This window comes from Sceloporus occidentalis, unplaced genomic scaffold (genome assembly GCF_023333645.1).
Source record: "Sceloporus occidentalis isolate IW3139 unplaced genomic scaffold, rSceOcc1.0.p SCAF_258, whole genome shotgun sequence".
Classification (NCBI taxonomy): Eukaryota; Metazoa; Chordata; class Lepidosauria; order Squamata; family Phrynosomatidae; genus Sceloporus; species Sceloporus occidentalis.
Genome location: NW_028317238.1, coordinates 227,858 through 250,244, shown reverse-complemented (window position 1 = coordinate 250,244; position 22,387 = coordinate 227,858). Strand labels below are relative to the sequence as shown.

Here is a 22,387-nt window from a genome sequence, read left to right as displayed (position 1 = left end):
TTGGATGATGTGTTTAGCTCGGTCCTCTTCAGAACGCTTAATCCGACGTGTGATGTTCGTTGAGCTCCGCCCAGTCTGCAACGTCACTGACCCGGAAGCGCGACCCGATCGGGGAGAGCCCGGCTGGTTTTTAAAAATATCTCCCGGGCCGGCGCGGCCTGTAAGCCCGGGGCTCACCCGCCCACAGAGCTTTCCACCTCAGCAGCATGAGCGATGGCTTCCGGAAGGCGGAGTCTGGCACTCAGGTACCGGTTGTCTGGTGGATCTCACCCTGCTTGTTTTTCGGTGCAAACACAAAATGCTAGGGCGCCCCCGGTATACGGAGCCTGCGCCATGTCATCCTCAATAAGCTTTTTTTATCCAATAAAATCTAATTCAGCCAGAAACCAATCACGTGAACAGACGCTGGTTTGTTATTGCCCCTGTATACCGTGAATACCAGGCCTGGAGTGGGCAAGTGCCTGGAGGGCCGGTGCCGGATGGCACTACTTATTTTTACTGGTTACATGGTGCTGGCCCTGGCGGACACGTCCAAGGAGCGCGCTCACGTCTGATGCCTTTTATTTTCTGCAGCTCCTCGCTAGATTGGAAGGACGGTCCTCTCTGAAGGCGCTTGAGCCTCTGCTTTTTGCGGATGAAGGGCATCCTGTTCACGGTAAGCATTTCCACAGAACTGCTGAAAGATCATTTTTAAGGAAACCTTTTTTTTTTATGTTATTTGCTCCCAAGCAAAAAATATAAACAATGACACGAGATACGATTGGTATACGCCGCCGCGGTGACAAAGTCAAACCGGAATTGCAGGGTCTGAGACGGCCGGCCTGCAAATAGCTGTTCTGATCTTGTTAGAACTCATCGGTGCGGGATAGGAACAGCTCTGACCCCTTAAACCTTTCATTCCCTTCTACCATAAACGCTAAGCTTTGGCACTAAGCTGCCGCCCAACAGCTAAATAACATTATGTTACAAGGAGACAGGTGTCCTAAAAGAAGAGTTTCTTTTGTCTGATTAACAAACAAAAAAAGACTGCCTCTGTAAAGTGCGTTAGTGATCAAAGAGGACGTGGTATTGAAATCAAAACCATTGCACCCCCTTGTCGGAGTTGTTCTGTTGTCCACGCGATTCTGAACGCTTAGATTTAGAGATCTCCCCAAGTGTCATCTGCAACACAACGATGGTGTTGTATGGATGCTACCGTTCAAAAGTTTGGGTTAATTTCTGGCTGTAACATAATTGCGAAAGGGTTTTCTAACCATCAATTAGCCTTTTAAACTCAGATCAGCGAACACAACGTGCCATTGGAACACAGGAGTGATAGGAGTGATAAAGGGCCATTGGGACACAGGAGTGATGGGAGTGATAAAGGGCCATTGGGACACAGGAGGGATGGGAGTGATAAAGGGCAATCGGAACACAGGAGTGATGGGAGTGATAAAGGGCCTCTGTACGCCTATGAAGAGATTCCATTAAAAATCAGCCGTTTCCAGCTACAAAATTCATTTACAACATTAACCCCGTCTGCGCTGGGTTTCTGATCCATTTCATGTTATTTTAATGGACAAAACACCTAACTGCCCCCAAACTTTTGAATGGTAGGAGTGGAAGGGGGGGCGGGGATGTGTAAAATAATTCTACTGATGGTTTTGTGAGTCCAGCTTTTAGAATTCATATTGAAATGTCTTCATCCTCAGGTGATATCATTGAATTCCACGGTCCCGAAGGCACAGGGAAAACAGAAATGTTCTGCCACTTGATCTCCCGCTGCATCCTGCCGGAGTCAGAAGGTGGTCTTCAAGCAGAGGTTGTGTTTATAGACACCGACCATCACTTTGATATCCTGCGTCTGGTTACCGTTCTGGAGCACCGGCTCTCCCAGAGCAACGAGGAGACCGTGAAGCAGTGTCTGGCCAGACTTTATCTGCTCTACTGCAACAGCAGCGTCCAGCTTCTCCTGACTCTTTACTCTCTGGAAAACATGTTCTGCGGCCGGCCATCCCTTTGCCTCTTGATTATAGACGGCCTTTCCGCTTTTTATTGGATCGACAGAAACAACGGAGGGGACATCGTTTGGAAACAAGAATCCAACATGAAGAAATGCACAGAACTCCTGGACAAGCTGGTTAAGGAATACCAGCTGGTTCTCCTTGCCTCGACCCAGACGATAATGCAGAAGTCTTCCGGTGAAGGTTTCGAGGGGTTTTCTAGTTCCTCAAAGCTGCCAAGTGGCCCCGCAAACTATAAACCTTATCTCTGCAAGCTGTGGCAAAACGTCACATCTCACAGGATATTCTTTTCAAAAGAACCAAGAACTGAGGGAGGCGACCAGACGTTTAGCATAGTATCCTGCAATCTGAAGAACAAGAATGTGATGAGAAGGCTTTTTACGGTTGCGGAGTCTGGCATTCGATTCGTATGAGGTCTATGTTTGTGCCCCCCCCCCCTTTTATTCTGGCTGTTTTTTGGTTTGTTTTCTGTTTTGTTTTTTTTTTTTATAGTGAAAACATCCGCAATGCAGGTTAATACAGAAAAGTCCTGGAGATCACGTTGTAAAAGCTTTTCACAGTATCTGTGAGTTTACTTATCCCCATTTTTGCCAGTTTTAAAAAAAAAAACACAACTACATTTTAAGTAGTTTTATAGGATATTAAAAGTGTTCAAATAAATGGGATATATGAAAATGCCTGATCGTAATAGGGGTGTTTAGATTCATTCCTGCGGATTATGTCACAATGCAGATCTGCTCCGTTCAGTATAAAGCTTTAACTTGTTGGGAGTTGTTCTAAACAGTGGAACTGCATCTATAATGAGATTTACACAAATGGCTGGAAATCCTTTGGACTTTTTAACCTTTCGTGACTTTTCTTTCCCATTTCACCAATCATGCTCTCTCATTGGCTGGCCATGTTCTAACGTTAACCAATTAGAAATTTGGTATGGTCCAACCTACAGAGAGTCTATTCCCTTAACCATCTCGCTGACTTCATTAAGTACTATGTCACAGCTCGGCCCTTGCGTGAAGGCTGTTAGCCCTGCTCAAGTCTATGAAATGCTCGATTCAATATTAACTAGGCATGGTTCAGGGTCGGCATGGCCTATCTTGGGGGGGACGGTTAACATAGCAGGCTTGGCTGTTTTATTATACACTCCAAACTTTTATTAAAGATAAAGCTTCATCATTACAGTTATAACATGTGGGCTCCCTACAGAGAGAGGAGAAGGCGGAGGATCTGATCCAAGTACGCAAAGTGAAATTACAATCTAAGCAGCCATCGATCCGTGGAACAGACAGCCAGAAAAAAAAAATAAGTGGCTGCGTGCTGCCAATGAATCAATTGTGAGACCAGCATGCAAGAAAAAAGATCTGATCCCTGCCAACATTTAAGTAACAATATAACAATTATGTGAGCGCAATGGATCCACAGGGAGGCAATTACTGGGAATTTCTAAAGCCATTCGTTATCCTGAGCCAAGTTTAAGGGGGGGGGTTACAATTTCTTGGCTACCAGGTTCCTATTAGGGCCAACCTTGCAAACCTACCTTTTCAAACTTCTACCTAAAAGAACCTGGTGTGACCTCCCCTAAAATTCCTTGATCACTTTTGCAGTAAATTTACAATGGAGACCAAACCCCTTAATAAACACTTTTGTCAGTAAGACAGCCAAGTGTGAGCTTTTATTTTTATTATTATTATTTCTTTTTTTTTTTTTACGTTTAAATTAACATTTAAAGTTTGTTTCTACAAAGCACACAGTTGGAGCTGCCTCTGTAGAATTATTTCTGTTGGTGGAATTACCGGTAAGTTCTTGTGATCCTCACCGGAAGCTGAAGGGCCATGTAGGATCAGGCTCAGCAATATATATGCCATATAGTGTGATGGAATCCCCAGTTCTTGTGTGTTTGCGGAGTGATGAGCTTTGTTGCAAGTGCATATTGGTCGTTTCAGCAGCTCCCCAAAATTATATGCTTTTCAGGATTTGGGGGTTTTTTTTGTGCGTTTTTTTTTTTTTTTTTGTACATTTTTTGATCAGCTAACAGTTCCTATAATAGTAACTCTACAGACTGCACAAGGGATTGGTCAGAACCCAAATGTCCTCCTCTTGATTGCTTTAATTAGATACATTTCCCAAAGCCAACAAAAGTCTAGAGCCTATGCAAACACTACATCATTTTATTAATTCCTGAATGAAAAGACCACAGTTTCTGCAATAACACTTCATTTAAAAAAAAACTCGCTAAACCTGTTTAATGCTTCTTCAGCTCATTTCCTCGTCCTCGGTGAACGCTCAGTCCTCATGGCATACGTTCTAAGTGTATGATTCCTTTCTTCTTCACTTTTGTGTCTAATAGGTGGTATTCTAAAAAAAAATGGCCGAATCTTACATTATTTTCTAGAAGTGTACGTCATCGTTTCTGTTTACTCACAAGTTGGATGTTGGAATATTTATTTTTATATATATATATATATGTTCCGAAGGAGTTAATGGCTTGGACAAGGAAGCGCTGATTCTTTTAATAATGTTTTAAATTAATTGGCACGCCATAAGACGAGCAGAATGTCATTTTTCCTGAGTGTTTTTTGGCAAATCTACCCCAACGTAAAAGTTTTACAGCCGCCATGTTTGGTGCGTTTTGTGGCCAAGTCATTAAGAGGTGGAAAGTGTGACACAAGTTCCCTTAAGAACTTCAGCGTGAGTGCATTAGGACTTTATTAAAAGATGCCGCTGCTTCCCTCATTAAGTCCTTTCTATGTAACAGATGCGCGGTGAAAATGTGCCATGATTTTTTTTTATTTTTTTGCTGAAGAAATATTTCCAGACTTCTAGTCTAGAAGCTCCAATTAATATTTGGCTTTTTTTCTGTTTATATGGGTGACCTGAAACTGTAGCTACAGTGGCAATAACCAAGCGTGTTGTTCTATGAGTGTAGCCCTAAAAAAAACAAACATGAAAACGTTCCGTAGGGGTATTTACCATTAGATATCTGCATCCCAAAATCATAGAGTACCTTGTTCCCTTGATATAGCTGTTAAAACAGTCTCCTTGAAGTTGATTCCTTTTTATTGGACTATAATTGGTTAAAGTCCTGCTCCAGGGGGGGAGACAATAGAGGAGTGCGACGATATAAATGATGGTGATAGCGCTGATAGACAGAAGGGCTACAAACACTGGGTACCTTCAATTATATAGAAATAACATTGAATATGAATTCTCTCACTCACTCTCTCACTCATTCACTCACTCTCTCATTCTGCGTGGTCGCTTTCGTGGGCAAGTGCATGAGAGGGATTCTACATGATCCCCTGCAGATGGCTGTCTGTCCGGACCCCCGTGCACATGTGTGGAAAACACTACCACAAGCAGCCAATCAGTGGCAAGAATTGTGAGACCACAGAAGACAAGGTCAGCTGGAGCAGCAGAGCTCCAGCTTCTACTTCAGAAAAAATCCTACTTTGATTTGGAGGAGTGAATTTTAAATCCCTTTTAATATGCATTCTTCTGTAGCGGGGCTGTCAGGGAAACTGTCCCTTTAACACCATCCACTAGAAGACCACTTGTTGCATATTTCCACTTGTTACCTGTCTTCACACAAACACGCTAGTTGTGTATTTTAGTCGCCATGAAAATATTCGTAATGGCCCCCCTTAGTGAGCCGTTAAAGTGTCTTCTTCTCCTGACTCAATAAAGCCTTGTCCTGCGTTTTCTAGAAGTCGTTGGCATTGACAGAATGCTGGCGCGGGAGAACGGAGCACAGCAAAGGCCTCTGTTCAGCACAAGTGAAGTAAGATTAAGGGCTTTGGCTGTCGCTGTGACCAATTCTTTCACAGATGATGTCACTGCGACACGACTTGTTTTATTTTTATTTTTTACTCAATAACCAGAACTATATTTCACTATAAGCAGGTTTCTTATACTTAATCTTTTTGGAGTAATTAGTCGTAAGAATCTTGTGATGCCTGAAAGGGATGATTTTTTTTTTTGGCAATGGGCAGGAGGTAGGCAGGTTTCTAATCCTTTTTTCCTCTCTCCTAATCTCTTCCATTCCCTTTTCCCCAAGCTGGTGCTCCCCTCCTTGCGCAGGATCACTCTCTCCTTACCCAAACGGTGATGATGCTCAAAAAGCTTGCAGAAAAGCCACCCTACGGGTCATTAAGATACTGAAGATCTGAAAAAGCCCCCAGCACCTGCTGCTCTTCTTTCAATGAAGTCTGGAGGAGCGAGGAGCAGCTATTTTAGAACCTGGGCAAGATGTGGAAAAACGGGATTTGGTCACAAAATGCAGGATATCTGGCAAACTTAGACGCCAGCGGGTTATTTCTACTATCGAAAGACGACCAGCTACCTTTAAAAAAAAATGAAATCTGATTTATATATATTGTAGTTAAATAATAATGAAAAAATCCATAAATTATGTTAAAGTGATAGTAATCTTTAATGAAACATGATCCATGCGGATAAAATTCTCCTGTTTTTTTTTTTTTGTCCAAATTTCTCATAATTTCATATAATTACCGCCATGATCAATACAAGAATGATCAGTTTAGAACAAAGCATTTCCCGGCACGTACCGGACCGCCCTTCCCCGAAACATTTTTACTTTGTATCTATTTATTTTTTTTGTAACATTTTAGATGAATAGATGACAAATGGTAGTTGTCTGCACATTTTTCCAGGGGTGCTATATTTTTAAAGCGCAAAACTACCCATGATAAGCCTACAATACAAAAATAATTACCTCCTATGACTATTTTCAGCTCCTAATCCCTACAGACTTCAAAAAGAGAGGCTTGCGACCCCCCGGGGAATATATCATCTGGATAATTGTAGGATAATTGGGGGAGAATCTCACCAACAAGTCCCTGTCAAAAATCCTAAGTGTCCCCATCGCTAACCAGCTCCATATTTACCGTAATGGTTCAGGGAGCAAGGAGTTAATTGCAGGCGCACAATTTGGCGTCATGGAATTAGTAGTCTTCGTGGCTTCATACTATGATAACTCGCGTTAATGTTGAGACTCGAAGGATGGAACTGGTTGTATGTTTGGGGCTTTCAATAAGAAATCCTACCCTAAGGGTAGGGGACGAGTTTAAGTGGACACTCCAGCCACCGTGTGCCCTTTAAATTACAGTTTTTTCCACCTTATAAATATATGGATCGATTCTGCGGAATGCCCTGATATATATCATTATTTTTTTATATATTTTTTTACATTTTATTTACTTATATATGGATTTCTCTTATCTGTAAATACTATTACATTGGTTTATTTAGTCTGAAAAAAAGTGAAAAAGAATATATATATATATATATATCACACAGTATATTTTAAATATATATATATACGCAGCCAAGTGATAAATTGGATTGCCAGAAGGCCCTAGGACATGGCGGCAAAAAACTTATTGTATGGCTAGGTTTCCACTTGGGTTTTTGTCCTGCGTTTTTTTTCTTGATGAAAAACGCCAAGAAAACTGCCACTGCATTTACCTGCGTTTTGGCGTTTTTTTCTGGAGTTTTTTCTGGCCTTTTATCCTTTCTGTGGAAATGGCTTTTTTTTACCTTAGGCAGTTTTTCCAGCCTTTACAAGTTAGAAGTTTCACCCAGCTAAAAGGGATTCGGATAAATGGCGAGTATCTGCCCCCTGATGTCATTTACTTGGTAGAGTTCTACTTAAACGCCCCGGCGGACCCTTTTGTCTCTTTTCTGTGGTTTGTAAGGCGTGCTTTATTCCGAATGTCTGCTCCTCTAGGAAGATTGGCCCCAAATGATGGTGCAAATTGTTTGCTGTTGCTTTTGGCAGGCAGGATCCCGTTGGTTTGTTTGTAATGGATGTTTGTTCCAAATGGTGTAGAATTCAATATGAACTTTGTTTTGTGTGAAACTGTTTGTTTCCCGCCTATTTCTCGTAGGACACACAGATACCGGGTCCATCCTCTGCATTGTAACTGTGGAAAAAACGCCATAAAAAACGCCAAGGCAATAAATCCACATGGCTTTTTCATGGCGTTTTTTCTCTCCCATAGACTTCTATTGGAGAAAAACGCCAAGATTTCCTTGCAAAAAACGCCAGAGTGTGAACATGCTGCGATTCTGAAAAACTGCCACAGAGCCCAAAAAAGCAGAAAAACGCCAAAGAGGACTGAAAAAACGCCAAACAAAAAAACGCCAAGTGGATATGGCATTCTGCGATTTCCTATTGAAGAACAGCTAACATCTGGCTGCTGCGTTTTTTCACTAAAAAAACGCCAGGTGGCGCTATTGGCGTTTTTATGGGCGTTTTTAGCTAAAAAAAACCAAGTGGAAACCTAGCCTTAAGGTTCCTGATTATCAGACATTTGCATTATATCAGCTTGGCCTTATTTATCCACGGATGGTTGATCAAGGCGGGTGTCATTACTTGGGGGAGGTGAGTTTAGCCATCTAAATAACATTTAAATACCCCATTAACGGTGAGTAAAGATTACACCGCTGTTACAAATGTCCTGAAACAGAATCCCGGCAGTGCCGCGTAGCCACAGGTATCCAGAAGATGAACCCCAAGGATTGTGCAACTAAGAAAAGTCCAAAACTTGCAAATCAAGGCAAAAAACAGCAATCAATACGCAAGGTCCAACAGTCCAGGTACAAAGGACAGGCAGCTATGTATCAAAAAGAGTAGTCAAAAGGCGAGCAGGTCCGGTAATCAGGTAATCAGGTGATCCACATTGCCAAGCTGCAAGGGAAAGGGCCAGACAAACTAAGTAGTGCACTATGCGAGATCTGCTTCATTGACTGATGTCAGACAGATTTATTGGACTGATTGACAGCACAGCAGGTCGGGGAATGGCTCATCAGGGAGACAACCGGCGTGTGACATGACGGACCCCCTGCGCTATGCCTGTGAGGGACTCCGTACGCGTGATATCTCTGAGGTCTATTCCTGATACGAGGATTATGACAACTGCATACGCTTTGCATGTATTATATATTCAAAGCATCCTTTGGTCATCGCTAGACTTGGGCACCAGGGGGCTCTTCGTGTTCGTCTTCGTCCTCGTCTTCGGCAACTTACCCTGCCGATGCCACTGGTCTCCCTCCCTGTTCTATTAGTTAAAGACCAGTGGCATCTGCAGGGCAAGTTGCAGCATTGGGGTTTTAAAACCTCAGTGCTGCAACTTACCCTGCCGATGCCACTGGTCTCCCTCCCTGTTCAATTAGTTAAATGTTAAAGGGTTAAGGGGCCGTGCAAGTGAGCCTATTGGTCGCTTGCACGGCCCTTTAACCTATGGATTTCCGCTCCCGTTAACCCCTTCGATGCTGTGTTAGATAACGCAGCATCGAAGGGGTTAATGGGAGCGGAAATCCATAGGTTCGCTGTCAGGGGTTACAAAGACCGTGCGAGTGAGCCTATTGGTCACCTGCAGGGTCTTCCTCTGGCATCAACCAATTGGTTGATGCCAGAGGAGGTCCCTGTAGGCGACCAATAGGCTCATTCGCACTGCCCTGTAACCCGTGACGGCGAACCTGCGGATTTCCACTTCCGGGAACTGCCGCGATGCCGCGAAGACAAGGTAAGTTAGAAGAGGGGGGGAGACTGGTAGACGAAGACGATCACGAAGATCTTCGTGGTGTGTGTCTTCGTCTTCGCCTACGTTTTACCGCCGCCATCTTCTCTTCGGTGTGTCTTCGGAACGAACGCAAAAACGCACTCTTCGTGTTCGTTTCCAAGTTCGCCCGAAGACGAATGCACAAGTCTAGTCATCGCAATCATTCTATTGTTTTTATTCTCCTCCTTTTGCTTATAGATCAAGGATTGTAGAAACCAAATCTAAATTAAATTAACAGTTTTATTGTTTGCTTAACATTGGATTGCCATCCACATCACATGCAAAATGTAATATACTGTAGGGCTGCAACTAACGATTATTTTAATAATCGATTAGTTGGCCGATTATTTTTTCGATTAATCGGATAAAAAAAAACAATATGCAAATTTTTAGTTTATTTAAAATAATTTAATGAACTGGATGTTAAAAAACAACTTAAAATTTACATTAACATTCTTATTTTGTTATGATGTAATAAAAAAACAATATTTTCAAAGTACAAAAACCCAAACACAATATTTATGAAACAAAATAACCCCAAACATTCTGAAAAGAGGTGGACTATTACTGTTCAAGAAACTTTGCCCCAGCCCTGGCACTTTGCACCCAGCACTTTGCACCCAGCACTTTGCACCCAGCACTTTGCCCCACCCCTGGCACTTTGCACCCAGCCCTGGCACTTTGCACCCAGCACTTTGCCCCAGCCCTGGCACTTTGCACCCAGCACTTTGCCCCAGCCCTGGCACTTTGCACCCAGCACTTTGCACCCAGCCCTGGCACTTTGCACCCAGCACTTTGCACCCAGCCCTGGCACTTTGCACCCAGCACTTTGCACCCAGCCCTGGCACTTTGCACCCAGCCCTGGCACTTTGCACCCAGCCCTGGCACTTTGCACCCAGCCCTGGCACTTTGCACCCAGCACTTTGCCCCAGCCCTGGCACTTTGCACCCAGCACTTTGCACCCAGCCCTGGCACTTTGCAACCAGAACTTTGCACCCAGCCCTGGCACATTGCACCCAGCCCTGGCACTTTGCACCCAGCCCTGGCACTTTGCACCCAGCACTTTGCACTGTGCCCCTGCACCCAGTCTCCAACTCTGCCCTGCCCCCACAGTCTGCCCTGCCCCCACACTCACACCCTGCCCCCCCACTCACACCCTGCACCCACACTCACACCCTGCCCTGCATCCACACCCCCACTCTGCCCTGCACCCAGTCTCCCACTCTGCCTCCCACTCTGCCCTGCACCCAGTCTCCCACTCTGCCCTGCCCCCACATTCTGCCCTGCCCCCACACTCACACCCTGCCCCCCCACTCACACCCTGCACCCACTCTGCCCTGCACCCACACTCACACCCTGCCCTGCATCCACACCTCCCACTCTGCCCTGCACCCCCAACCGCTCTGTGCGAACGGAGCCACTCGCACAGAGCGATTCGCACAGACATGAAGAATACTTACCTCCGGAACGCGTCACATCCGTCACGCAACTAAAAGAAGGCGGAGAGTGCAGAGCGTGTAGCGGAAGCGGGGAACGCTCGCGGAGGTAAGTAAAAGGAGCCAACAACGAATCGATCACTCGATTAATCGATAACGGAAATCGTCGACAACGATTTCCATTATCGATTATTATCGATTTTATCGATTCGTTGTTTCAGCCCTAATATACTGTATTTGCCTGGCTCTTCATTGGCTGCTTCAAGCAGCCAATCAGAAGCACAAAATGTCAGGCTGTAGAGGAGGAGCTGCAGCTTCTACTTCAGGTAATCCCATTCATTTACGTATTGTTTTAAAGAATGCATATTAAAGTACAGTACAGTGGGGCTGTCAGGGACATTAAACTGTCCCTATAATTTGAATCCTCCCCAGGTGGCTCCCATTGATTTAAACTGAATCTAGCCAGGCTCATCTGACTGTATGTAGGGCACGCACCTTCCGACATTAAATGGGTTTACTCACCCATAGTTTTACTCGCCTCAAGGATTTTTCATGTTACAGAGTAAAGCACAGACATACGTCCTCCACTTACAACCTCTCCAAGATACTCCTAATTGTGATGATCAAAGTACAAGGAACCCTATGCAGTGCGTGACAATTGTGGCCAGCAGAGGCCAAAACCTCTTCATGGCTTCATTGGCAGTCCTCCGATCCTTAACTTTTAAATGACGAGTCCATTTTTGGGCCAAAAAGTTGACATTTCAACCCTCAGCGTTCACTATTTCTCATGAATGACCAACCCTGAAGAGTTTCCCCCTGCGAGAAGAGGACACGTTTTATGAATAATTAAGCCTACGATGACCTCTCAAACCCTTCTGTAGGACTCGTTGGGATGTCTCTTCATTGTGAAGCCACCATGTCGAAATATTCCAAGTCAACTCGCCACAATTCAGTGGACAAACCTCAAATCACGAACACATTATATGGAACAAAACCCATAATTTGAAATTACACCAGAAAGCAGTTTGTCTTCCAAAATTCTCTTAATTTTAGCTCCCATGAAACTTCACGCCATCTGTCACCTAATAGGCACCCATTATTCTTTAAACCCATCCAAAAGCAGATTCTGCCCGCTCTTAACACTGTCCGGAGACTGCACTTACCTTCTGTGTGTGAAGGAAGATCAAGAAGGTTAAGCGCAATGGTTTATAGTTATTGGGATCTATTTATAAATTGAAATCATATTTTCGTGGAGAACAGAAATCTTTTCTATAAAAACCTGCTCAGCTGTGACTCTCAGTGATCTGAGTTTTAAGGAGAGAAAACAGAAGTGGAGGACAGTGACAAAGAGACAGAGGAAGAGAGTGTGGTGACTTCTACAGGTCAGCTAAAGAATGTTTATGACACTATAGACACTTTTACGCATACGCAACTCGGACTACAATACAGAAAGGAAACGTACATTTAGTCTAAGACAAGGGTGTCCAACCTGCGGCCCTCCAGCTGCTGCAGGACTACATCTCACATAATGCTCTTTCAGATAAAAGGCTGGCAGAGGAGTATGGGAGATGTAGTCCTGCTGCAGCTGGAGGGCCGCAGGTTGGACACCCTTGGTCTAAGATATTTCATGCATTTATTCTTTATTTTTAAATAGTGTGATTGAAGGCGTGAGAGTGTTTGACTTTGGGGTTGATTGGGGTTTTATGAATGTCTGTGGGTGTAAGAGTGGGTGGGTGGGTGGATGGGATGGCAAGGAGGCTGCTGATGACGGGGGTTGTAGGTTACAGAAGGAGGTGAGGAGGACAGGAGGTGGAAGAACGAGGAGGTTTTGATGGGGTCTCCATGGGTAAGGGGAGAACCAGGGTTAAGTCAATGCCAGCGAAGGGTATTTGCCATTCTTTAAGACCTCCATCCTGCTGTAAATCGGACCGGAGACATGGGATTGGGGCACACAAGGTAGGGTAAGGAGGCTGTAGTCAACCCCCACTTCAGTTAATAGGGGGTCTGGGGGAGGGCTATTGTTTTATTTCTTTATTACATAAATTGCATGGCATGTGAGGGCGCGCATGACTTAAGACGAGCCTGGTCTGTCGAGTTATCCCTAGATTCCTTAGTAAATACACGCAATAGTGTTTGACAACAGTATTAATAATAAGAGTTTTATCTATTCTGCGTTATAATCCCGTTAACCACCCCGTAATCTTCCAGCATTGTTTCTGCGTGTAATTCGGCTCCTTGAGTCCTTTGACTAAATTGTTTCCGCGTGTCTCTCCTGCGTTTACACGGGAAGCTTTTTATTTGAAACAGTTGCGCACCAAATACATGAGTCCTAAAATATAATTATATGGTTTCCCAAAGCAAATAAAAGGCTAGCTCAATAATGCGAGTCTGAAGCCTGGATAACGTAGAAGACATCTGGATCGACGTGCGGAATGTAATATTAATGATAGCACCTGGAACCCGGCCGGATCAGCAGAGCCGCGTTCGCAGGAGAGGCAGCTGGCCCTGGTGCTGAAAACAGATGATAAGCGTTTGGAGATCCATCTACTCAGCAGCCTTAACGGGGTTCGCTCAGCAATGTTTTTATTACTGCATTAAAAATAGGTTTTTCGAAAATATTGAGCTGTTTTCTTTTTCTCTTTTCTAGTTTTTGCCCCATAATATAATATTTTCAGACAGCTGCATATCAGTTCTCGCTCTCTTATCTGAGGCCAATCTACTAGACAAACACCCGAGTCCTTATCATACTGCCTGTGGGGAACAATAGAATGGCTCACTCTTTATCACCAGCCAGACTCTCTGACAAATGAAAGTCTATGGAGGAACGGACTTCATTAGCATTGCTATATACAGCGCTGGGGGTTATTTCTGTATACAGTGCTGGGGGGTTATATTACTGTATACAGCGCTGGGGGTTATATTACTGTATACAGCGCTGGGGGGTTATATTACTGTATACAGTGCTGGGGGTTATATTACTGTATACAGCGCTGGGGGTTATATTACTGTATACAGCGCTGGGGGGTTATTACTGTATATACAGCGCTAGGGGGTTATATTACTGTATACAGTGCTGGGGGTTATATTACTATATGCAGCGCTGGGGGTTATATTACTGTATATAGCGCTGGGGGTTATATTACTGTATACAGCGCTGGGGGTTATATTACTGTATACAGCGCTGGAGGTTATTACTGTATACAGCGCTGGGGGTTATATTACTGTATACAGTGCTGGGGGGTTATATTACTGTATACAGCGCTGGGGGGTTATATTACTGTATACAGCGCTGGGGGGTTATTACTATATGCAGCGCTGGGGGTTATATTACTGTATACAGCGCTGGGGGGTTATATTACTGTATACAGCGCTGGGGGGTTATTACTGTATACAGCACTGGGGGGGTTATATTACTGTGTACAGCGCTGGGGGGTTATATTACTGTATACAGTGCTGGGGTTATATTACTGTATACAGCGCTGGGGGTTATATTACTGTATACAGCGCTGGGGGTTATATTACTGTATACAGCACTGGGGTTATTACTGTATACAGCGCTGGGGGGTTATATTACTGTGTACAGCGCTGGGGGGTTATATTACTGTATACAGTGCTGGGGTTATATTACTGTATACAGCGCTGGGGGTTATATTACTGTATACAGCGCTGGGGGGTTATTACTGTATACAGCGCTGGGTTTGTTCGGAGGCACAGATTATCCATAAATTTAACATTTAAACTAAATATCACCCCTTGGCTATAGGTCGTTTCCATTGATACATTTATTTATGCCAAAAAGCCGTTTTCCTAATGAGCCTGGCTACATAACAAAAGCATAAGCGCCAACTTGTCTGTTTTTTTTGTTTTTATTAAACAGAGGTTAGTATAAACTACAAAAAAATATGACACATATGATTTTACAACATATCAGGAGCTGTCTACCTCCAGCTCAGATTTTATGGCTTTTATTTGACTTTATTTCAATTTCAAAAATATTATTTCGTTGTTTTGGTATTTTGCGGCCGGGGTGGTTTTATGGTATCTTCTGTTTATGTTGGTTGCTTGGTTTTCACACCTCAATACCTAGAATCCAGGATTATCTTCATAATATCATCTAAAATCTTTTCACATGTTCTTAACTTTATAGCAATCTTTCTGGTACACATTCTTGAGAAATGAGTGTATACAGTATATATATATATATATATATATATATATATATATATATATATATATATACACAGCCCGCATTGGTTAATGATTATTCTTTTAGATCACCTTTTGACGTTCTGTGTTATTGTACGAACTCTCAAAGTAACTGATTAGCTGAGTTTTTTACTTAAATAAAGCTGCATGTTTTAATTTGCATTAAAATAAAATAATACAATACATTATTAACGTTATACCTTGTTTTACAGATTGCTATCATGTCACGGAGCGAGAAATAGCTATTTCTGATACAAAAAGTAGACCCCGGGGGGTCAAACTCCAGGCCCCCAAGTGTCCATCATGAAGCCGTATTTTCTGGATATCCACTCGAACGTAGTAACTCACCTGTGTCAAAGCCAATTCATGGAAGAACGAGTGGGAACATTTTTACACAGAAATTAAAGGTTTTTTTGTTTTTTTTAACAAATCGTATACAAACTATACCTTTGTAAAAGTTGTTTGCGGTTAGGTTTTTAGGTCAGACCTTCAGGGAAAATATTCATGGGACGTGTGGGGGCAGGCGCTATTTATAATTTTTTTCTAGATTTTTGGGTTGGTGGGCAGTGAAATTTTTATTTCTTTTATACTAGGAGTTGTAAAAGTGTTTGCGTTACGTTCATCGTAAATGCTAACAAAGGGTTAAACGGGCTCTTTAAAGTTGTCTGCCGCGGGTTAACAAACCCTCCAGCGGTGAGTGAATTTATTTGAGATATTTGCACACGCATTTATCTCATTTTTGCAGCTAATACCGCACTGCCATGAACTTTTTCGTTCTCGTTCTGAGGCTGAAATGTCAGAAGAATGCTCTGTTATCACCCGGGAGTCATCTTCCTCCCGGCCAGATCTCTTTAGAGAATTTCCCTCCAGAGCCAAAGCGGAGGATCCGGCTCCCAGCCACGCAGAGAATAAGACAAACTCGTTTGTTCAGCTGACGGTAGCCTAGCATAAACGTTTACCGTCGCATTTTAAAGAGAAATAAAAGTTATTTTTAGGGAGGATCATCTCCACCTAGCCTTCCATCAACAGCCGTTTTCTATTCGATTACATTGTTTTGCTTTGCATACAGTCCGCCTGCGCCATTTAGTCTTCCTCCACCCAGGAATCTGCTAACATGACGCTCACATCTACGTAGTATTTTTTTTTATCCTAAGATGCGGGACGTTGAGTTTATTAATGTTGAACCCAAACTGCATGTGCTCATGAAATAGTTACTTGTATTGAAAGATTATTTTAATTATAAATAAAAGGTGAAGAAAAACATTTATTATGCAATGCTTTGGCTTTATTATTTATTACTTTTCAGCTCTTCATCAACTACATCAATTTCATTCTAATGATCTCACATCACACACTGCATTTAATACCCCGACCTGGGGTTTGCAGGAAAGTTGAACATTTGAAGACCCTGATACCACTGTGTTTTAATGCAAAGGGCCAAGCAGGTGCCAAGTTACCGCAGGTTAAATAAACTGGAACCCTGTAGGAAAGAGAGACTGCAGTCTTCATATCTGCACCCTGCCTCCTGTATTAAGAAGAAGACCTGTGTCTCTCAAAGACCTCCATAAGGAACACCGTGTGGAGGCATTGGGGTAACTTAGTGGCCCTGACACTTTAAGGCACTGACGTCACGGTTGTAGACTCTCGTAGCGTGTTGCTTCAGGACCCAATCAGTATGGGTAAGCAAGTGGCCCAATTGGCCACTGCCGATAGCCCATTGTATTTGCCCATTGAGCCAGTCTGGGCCTCCTTATACCCTGGCCCCTGTGAATAAGGCAGACATCATACATTTGCATGAACGTTCTAACTGCTTTGTCTTCACTTTAGGAAAGCCCTACGAAATGGCATATGTCTAAGGTCAGGCTGAGGAGCCAGACAGTAGCCACAAGGCAAACCGCTTTAAGCTCCAGAAACAAGGTACAAGGTCATGCATAATGAATGAATCTGTGATGGGTCTTATTCTTCCATTGTCCGCATTTTTCACCTGGAGTCGTCTTCCCACAAGAAGGAAAACTTATATTAGCTTCGTTTTGTATAAATATTCTTTGCTAGGAAAAATTCTGACCATGTGATAGATTTATAACAGAATGGGGAAAAAACATGCATTTTATGCTTTCATTTTTATCATATGCTCTTAGGTAAAAAAAAAAAAATAGTTGTTTTCCAGATGACATCACTATCTTGTATCATTTTTAGTGGGGCAGCCCTTTGCATCAGAAACCGACATCACAACTACAAGTCGCTCGTGTATTGACATCATGCTCACCCTTCCATTTCTGTGATGTCACCAAAAAACACACTGAGCCGGAACGTGGCTCAGAATGCATCGTCTATAAGTACAGGGGAAACATTATAATATCATCGCGATGATCCAATACATTTTTAATGGCCCTGCAACAATTGATTGTCACCAATCAGCAGCTGTTTCTTTTTAACAGTGTAACAGTTGTAACAATATTATAAAAATACATTTCAACTATGTGCACACACACACTACTGTTCATAAGTGTGAGGTTGCTTAAAAATTTTCTTGTTTTTGGAAGAAAATCTAATTTTTGGTTCAATCAAACGGATCTGAAATCCAGCGCAGTTGGGGTTAATGTTTTTATCACTCATATATATAATACTATTTTTGGTTAGTTATTATCTAATTGTATATCTTACATTCAGCTCTATGTACAAGTATTTATTTTATACACAAAACACATATAGACAATATATATAATAGATGCAAACACATAACAGATACGTAATAGAGCATGCGCCTAGTACTTCACTGCACATGCGCGGGGCTATTAAAAATACAGATATACATATATGATAATCATATATAATGGCACATGTCACTTATATTAACACAATCATTGATTGTAATTTTGGGTTGGGTAAATTATTTGAAAATGTATTTTTTTTAGAATAATTTATTTTTTGTGATTATTATTTTGCTCATAACACTAATAATAATTTAATGTGCTTTTCTGTTGCTTAGAATTTGCTTTCAGGAGATGTATTCAGTATTCAAAAAGTGGGTATGAGACGGTCTGAGTAAAGAATTCCAAGTGGAATGTTCATCTATCTAATATATATATATATATATATATATATATATATATATATATATATATATATATATACGCACACACATATATAAAACTGGGTGAACATGAGCTGTCCAGACGAAGAGGGTTCAAATGAAAAATGTGCTTACATAGAAATAGAATGAAAACCCAAAAATGAAGGCTTTCCTGCCTTCCCCGCTCTGCCGTTATTCATCCATATTATAATGTTTTCATTCATGCCCCTGCGCGTGAAGAAACGACTTGGTTTCTCCTGTGACATTAGTGCTTAATATTCAGTCATTAGAGGTTTCCTGTTAATTAAGACTCGCGAACTCCACCGGGGACATAGCGACTTTGCAGCAATCGGCAGGGATTTAAGAAAATGCTGTGTCTGAGTAATTACAATTAAGTCACACACAGGATGGAGGGGAAAAAAAGAGAACTTTGTGTTGATCGCCACACAGTTAAAATATCTATATACCCATATGTATACATGTTTAAAAAAATTATATATATATATATATATATATATATATATATATATACACAGTATCTCACAAAAGTGAGTACACCCCTAAGTGGAAATGTCCAAATTGGGCCCAATTAGCCGTTTCCTCTCCCCGGGGTCATGTGACTCGTTAGTGTTACAAGGTCCCAGGTGTGAATGGGGAGCAGGTGTGTTAAATTTGGTGTTATTGCTCTCATTCTGGCCACTGGAAGTTCAACAGTGATTGGTGCAGGAGGCATGCTGGGGTGGCCAAAAAACCTGACTCCGTAAATGCCTCACCCGACACTTCAACTTTCTGATCTATGTTTTCGGAGAGGCGTTTTAGCCTTGGGGAGCCACGATCTCGCGCAGGATTTATGCATTGTTTAAGCCTGTTGGCTGACATTCTCGTGACCATCCATCATATGCACTTTAATGTATATAACGGCTGACTGTCCACAGTAATGTTTTTTTTCGCCCCGGCTCCTTGCCCGAGATGTGTTTCGGTCCCACGCTTGCCAGAGCACATATAATCACTCCCAGCCAGCTCCGGTACTCACCTCATCTAGGTAACCCGACGTAAACCCCCAATATGCATGCACAGAAAGCGCTCCCGATGATTGTAAAGTGCTGCCCCCTGCAGTGTGTAGGATGCGATTACTCGGTTATACACCTCACAGACTGCAGGGGGCAGCACTTTACCCGTGCGTGTCAATAAAAACATGGCCGACAGGCTCGCTCTAGCTATGCGTCCCCCTTACCCTCTATAGAAGCGCATACGGTGAAATATAATTACGGTTTTGTAAGGAATATTCCATATTCTCCGCTCCAACCTTTTATGTTCCAGCAGCATTAGATGTGATGTCCCCGGAGCCTGCGGTCATAATCTGTTCACAGAATTACAAACCACTCGGATCAGCCGGAATGGCCTAATTTTCTTCTTTTTTTCTAGATATTCTTTTTTGGACCTTTTTTTGGGGTCATTTCCTCCCACAGCCCTGGTAAGAGAAGTGCTGAGCGCAGACGCATAACAACACAAAGCCCTAGAATTAAAAATAAAAAAATAAATGAAAAAAAAAGAATCAACAATTTCAACAAGTTATAGCTTGATTTGTTTTGATGTCAGTAGCTTGGGGGAACTACCTTTAACCCTTTCAGTACCAATGGCCAGGGCACGTTTTTTCCCCCTCATGTTATTATTTTTTATTGCCTTATATAGCGCCATCATATTCCGTAGCGCTGTACAATGGGTAGACACAACATAACAAGTCGTATATTACATAACGATTTCACTTGAAGAAACAACAGGTGAGGAGAGCCCTGCTCAAAGGAGCTTACAATCTAGAGGGAGTTAGGCTGTATTATTATAATAGGTAACAGGTAAAAATGTAGTTGTTTTTGTAGTTTTAATATAGTTATATTTAGATGACAAGCACATAAAAAGTTTACACTTTACTTATGGAAACATATTTATGATTTTTCTTATTCAGGACGAGTTAAGGTATTCATAGATTAAGGCCATCTCTGCATCGGATCACATGATCACATGTATTATTTTCCCATACATTTCAAAGTAAATACTAAAAGTAATGAAAACTAAATTTTCGGGGAAAAAAACCCATTTCCTTATTAAATGTATCATATGTTTGTAGTGGTACATACACGTAGATTACACATGGACACAGTGTAGGCCCAGACTGGCCAACTGGCGAAGCGGACAAATCCTCTGCGGGCCGGTGGCCTAATCCCTTAAGTACTATATGGACGTACCGGTACGTCCTAAAAAAATGGGCCTAAACACCCATTAGGACGTACCGGTATGTCCCATGTTGCAGCGGCAGGGACTATGACAGCCTGGATTCCCCCTGTAATGAGAAGCCAGGTATGCCGGTACATACGGGATGCCCGATCACGTGTCAGTGCTGATCTCCACCGGAAGGTAACTAGGGGATAGGAGATCTCCGCTTGCGCCACCTTCTGGCAGATTGCACATATTGCGATCAGCAATGCAAGTCTTTGGAGCCTTACTTTGCTGATCACTGCAGGGGAGATCGGAGGGAAGAGAGTGAGAAAAAATGTTTCTCCCTCTTCCCACAAAAGGAAACAAAAATGAAAAATAATAGAAAAAATCAACAAACAATACAGGATTTAGAGTATAGGGGGGTCACCTGTGACTTACCAGACTTCCCCTACACTACAGATACTCCGTTATCACTTGTATGAGATATGTGGCCCCTGAGGTCTACTTTCCAACCACTGAAATGGTTAATAGCACTTAAAGCGGGGGGGGGGATTCTAAAGGTATGATGTATCTTTAGACTTAAAAGGGTTTCAGTGGAAAAATAGTAATCAGGTAATATTTATTGTAAGTATAGCAGAAGAGCTTCAATCCTCAGTGCATGTTAGATGTATGTTTGCTAGATGTATGTTTTGCTTAGGGTCTTATTTCTAGCATTGCTTTATGTAACAAATAATAATTGGAGACACGTCTCAATCCGGGGACTGCCCCTTTAAGACGGAGGCTTCTGTTCTTCCTACCCTAGATGTTCTAGACCTGCTATCGATTTGCCTTCCGTGCCGTGATATGCGACCAATTATAGACTGTCTTTGGCTCGTGCCGAGAGCGCCATATTCATCTTGTTCCGGGGACTTTTTATACACAGAGGTTCATTCATCGAACACCTGAGTGCCATTTTTATTACTATTATTTATTGTTTTATATAGCACCATCATATTCCGTAGTGCTTTATCCATTGGCCCTCGGTGGGTTAATCAGTCGCGTTGCTGGTCTCGACAGTGCTTGCAATGACTGGGTATCCAGCCGTTATGTGTTTTCTTAGCGATGCTGTTTTGGGGTACCCTGGCTTCGACCAAAATACAGTACTGCGCCCCACAATGATTTAATGTGTGGAGTTTTTTGAATTGCTGGTATTTTTCCTCCCCTGCTTGCCGACAGCACAGTGATGGCAAGCGCTTGCACTTGGCAGGGAAGGGGTCAGCCTCCTCCCCCTCCTTCCTGTCTGGCCTTCACCGGCCTCGGTGTTAAAGCGTCAGCCTCCGCTTAGTATGTTATGTAACCGCAGACACATACACATGCCTGGGGCGGCCCGAGGCTCCTTCTACCTCCCCTCCTGTACAACCCAATTACCGGCAGCATCACAAGGGGAGGCCAAGCAACAATTAAAGGGCCTGCCCCCCCCCCCTCCCACTCATTAATAACATAGTTCTGGGCTTAGAGCAGAGGAACAGCTGTAGAAAACAAGTCCCTTCCCCCTCCAGCTCGCCTCTTCCACCCTGTGGTTCTGGACTCTTGGGACGTGCAGTCTGCTGGGTCCTCCATGTCCCCTTGGAGGGACTTTACCCGCACACAAAGCAGTAGTGCATGCAGGGTAGGGTACTCCAACCAGAGGCAGGAAAGCACTAAGACAGGGCTTACTGATCATACATGTGCCCAGGGCAGTATAACCATCACATGCCATACATGTGCCCAGGGCAGTATAACCAGCAGACGCAATGGCTGTACATGTGCCCAGGGCAGTATAACCAGCACACGCAACGGCCCTACATGTGCCCAGGGCAGTATAACCAGCACACGCAACGGCCCTACATGTGCCCA

The 22,387-nt window shown here is 43.0% G+C and overlaps 1 protein-coding gene across 1 annotated transcript; it reads left to right on the top strand.

Moving 5' to 3' along the window:
• The first annotated feature begins 206 nt into the window (after positions 1-206).
• On the top strand, positions 207-2,416 carry LOC149275906 (DNA repair protein XRCC2-like). The gene is made up of 3 exons (XM_089504152.1): positions 207-245; positions 574-655; positions 1,692-2,416. Exons 1-3 carry the CDS (start codon positions 207-209, stop codon positions 2,414-2,416), a joined length of 846 nt encoding a protein of 281 aa, XP_089360278.1.
• The last annotated feature ends 19,971 nt before the right edge of the window (positions 2,417-22,387 follow it).

What these genes read in the sequence shown, in the direction of transcription:
- LOC149275906 (XM_089504152.1), top strand. Translation starts at nt 207, where the DNA reads ATGAGCGATGGCTTCCGGAAGGCGGAGTCTGGCACTCAG. An exon ending in AGGCGGAGTCTGGCACTCAG is followed by an intron (nt 246 to 573) that starts GTACCGGTTGTC and finishes TATTTTCTGCAG; the next exon opens with CTCCTCGCTAGATTGGAAGG. An exon ending in TGAAGGGCATCCTGTTCACG is followed by an intron (nt 656 to 1,691) that starts GTAAGCATTTCC and finishes CTTCATCCTCAG; the next exon opens with GTGATATCATTGAATTCCAC.